Below are 2,500 nucleotides of genomic sequence, written 5' to 3' on the forward strand. Positions count from 1 at the left end.
GATGGGCACTATTACCAGTCACACGGTACCCCAGATTGGTTTTATTTCATAGCGAAGCTTATGACTGCGAGTGCAGCAAGAGGTAGCCTTACTGTCACTGGGGCACATTATAGACACTGGGCATGGTTTGAGTCACCTTTCTCTTCTCATTCTGCCCGCACACCCTGCGCTTTTGAGTAAGAGGTCAACATTTTACTGTATGTTGTCCCTCTCTGAAGATAGTGCTTGCTAGAGACCATGGATGGGTGCCATTCAAGGCTCTCTCTCCTGCTAGTGCTAGGAGAAAGTGGTTCCATCACGTTTTACATTTTAGATTAAACCCATATTGCTTCATATTACAGGATTATAGTAATGATAATTGCAATTGTTATCATCACTCACTAAATAGAATTATTACTCATAGAATAATAAAGAAACACTGGGATCCATGCTCCCTTAACATCAACTATGGCATGCCAACTATCGTCATATACAGCATAATGCCTGCCTTTTGGCCCAAAACTTGAACGCCATGTATATCATGACACCCATCTGTGATAGGTTAACAATATAATAATAACAGTGACTGAAATAAAGTTGTTGTTTTTTTAATTCAAGGATTGGGATAAGAAAGGTGAGGTCATGTATGCCTACTTCTGGAGAGATGTGATGTTACTACTGAAAATGGGGATACCCATTCTAAAACTGGTCCTGTTGCTGATCTTTAAATCTTTGTAAAAAACTCATTCAAATCTATAATGCAATTAAGACAGACATTTCCCACCTAAACTCTTATTTCAGTCTATGCTGTAAATGGGAATGCAAGATTACTAATCTCCTTCCTGTGCAATATAATACTAAACTGCAACATTAATCTAAAACAAAATATTCTTAAAACCTTTACAATATAAAAAAAAAAAATTTACCTTTAAGATTATCAATTAGCTGTAAAGTTTTTTTACTCTGCCGTTGCACGTCTTGGTTTTTCTTGACAGCCGCATCTGTACCGTGGGTGGTGTAGTATTCGTCCCTAAACTTATACAGTTCAGTGACAGCTTCCTGTAAGGTATTATTAAAATTTTATTTAGCCACTCACAGTAAAGAAATGCTTATAGATATGCCATGATATTGCAGGTCAATCTTAAATCATCATCACTGAATTTGCATATAACTATGGATGAATGATTAGTTGATCAAAATAGGTATTATTTAACTTAGGGTCGCTAAACCACCAGAGCAATGTTGGCTTCTAGCTCTCGTGTGATCATAAAAAATGAAAACATGGAATCCATCTATATATACAAATATGATACCACCTAGAGCTGTTCTCCTTTGGCCTAGATTTTCAGTTAATCAAGATACAATAGCCATTTATATGTATGGACAGTCTTACTTCACTTATTGTGTGGGGTGATTTGTGCAGAAAAAGCTACTGCCACAAGGAACTCAATTATATTTCTATATCAATTAACCTTCCTGTTAGTGAAATAATTGTCATAGATGTATCCTTTAAGCCCTTGCCAACTGGTAGGTCTTGTATGGTCCCTAGAGTTGGCCAGCTATCTAACTTAATCTACTAAAAATGCAGACTAGACATCACAAGATATCCATCAATACCAAAAGTTTTGAAAGCAATCGCATGGACTTATTCTTGTCAGTCACTGAATTAAAAAACGACTGTTTTAAGGAAAAGTATATTTCTGTCATATCTAAAATTCGTCACCGCAGAGTCGACCGACTTCTGGGAACTGGTGGCTGGCCAGTCACTGTATCTTCGTCTATTCTGTCAAGTAACTCATAATAAATGTTATATTTCTGTGGCATCTAATCGTTACTTACTCGTATTTTCTCTATAGCTGTCATAGTCCGAATATTACACAATGGTGAAAAAATAAGACTTATTTGCTGGCAGGTGTGACAGGGAGTTGTTGTTGTTTACAAACATTGAGGAATACGAGCTTAAATTATGTATGTATAGTATATATATATATATATATATATATATATATATATGTATATATATATATATATATATATATATATATATATATATATATATATATATATATATATATATATATATATATATATATATATATATATATGTGTGTGTGTGTGTGTGTGTGTGTGTATGTATGTATGTGTATATATATATGTATATATGTACATATATATATGCATATATATACATAAATATATATATATATATATATATATACATAATATCTGTGTGTGTTGTGTGTGTGTGTGTGTGTGTGTGTGTGTGTGTGTGTGTGTGTGTGTGTGTGTGTGTGTGTGTGTGTGTGTGTGTGTAATATTCAATATATATATACATATATATATATATATATATATACATATATATATATATATAGATATATGTATATATATATATATATATATATATATATATATATATATATATGTGTGTGTGTGTGTGTGTGTGTGTGTGTGTGTGTGTGTGTGTATGTGTGTGTGTCTGTGTGTGTGTGTATGTGTGTGTGTGTGTGTGTGTGTGTGT

The 2,500-nt window shown here is 33.4% G+C and overlaps 1 protein-coding gene across 2 annotated transcripts in view; it reads right to left on the reverse strand.

The window, feature by feature from the left end:
- LOC122261340 (tetratricopeptide repeat protein 5) overlaps window positions 1-1,941 on the reverse strand; it is an 8,160-nt gene extending 6,219 nt beyond the window's left edge. The window contains exons 1-2 of one of the 2 annotated variants that reach the window (XM_043028903.2): window positions 1,819-1,941; window positions 906-1,038 (exon numbers count right to left, since the gene is read on the reverse strand). In XM_043028903.2, coding sequence (XP_042884837.2) covers window positions 906-1,038; window positions 1,819-1,842 — 157 coding nt within the window. In that variant the 5' untranslated portion in view covers window positions 1,843-1,941. Of the gene's footprint in view, window positions 1-905; window positions 1,039-1,596; window positions 1,760-1,818 lie in introns of those variants that run through there. The other variant, XM_043028902.2, reaches the window with a different exon arrangement.
- Window positions 1,942-2,500: the final 559 nt, after the last annotated feature.

Source organism: Penaeus japonicus, unplaced genomic scaffold (genome assembly GCF_977035675.1).
Source record: "Penaeus japonicus unplaced genomic scaffold, GWHDUDI00000001_assembly GWHDUDI00000003, whole genome shotgun sequence".
Classification (NCBI taxonomy): domain Eukaryota; kingdom Metazoa; phylum Arthropoda; class Malacostraca; order Decapoda; family Penaeidae; genus Penaeus; species Penaeus japonicus.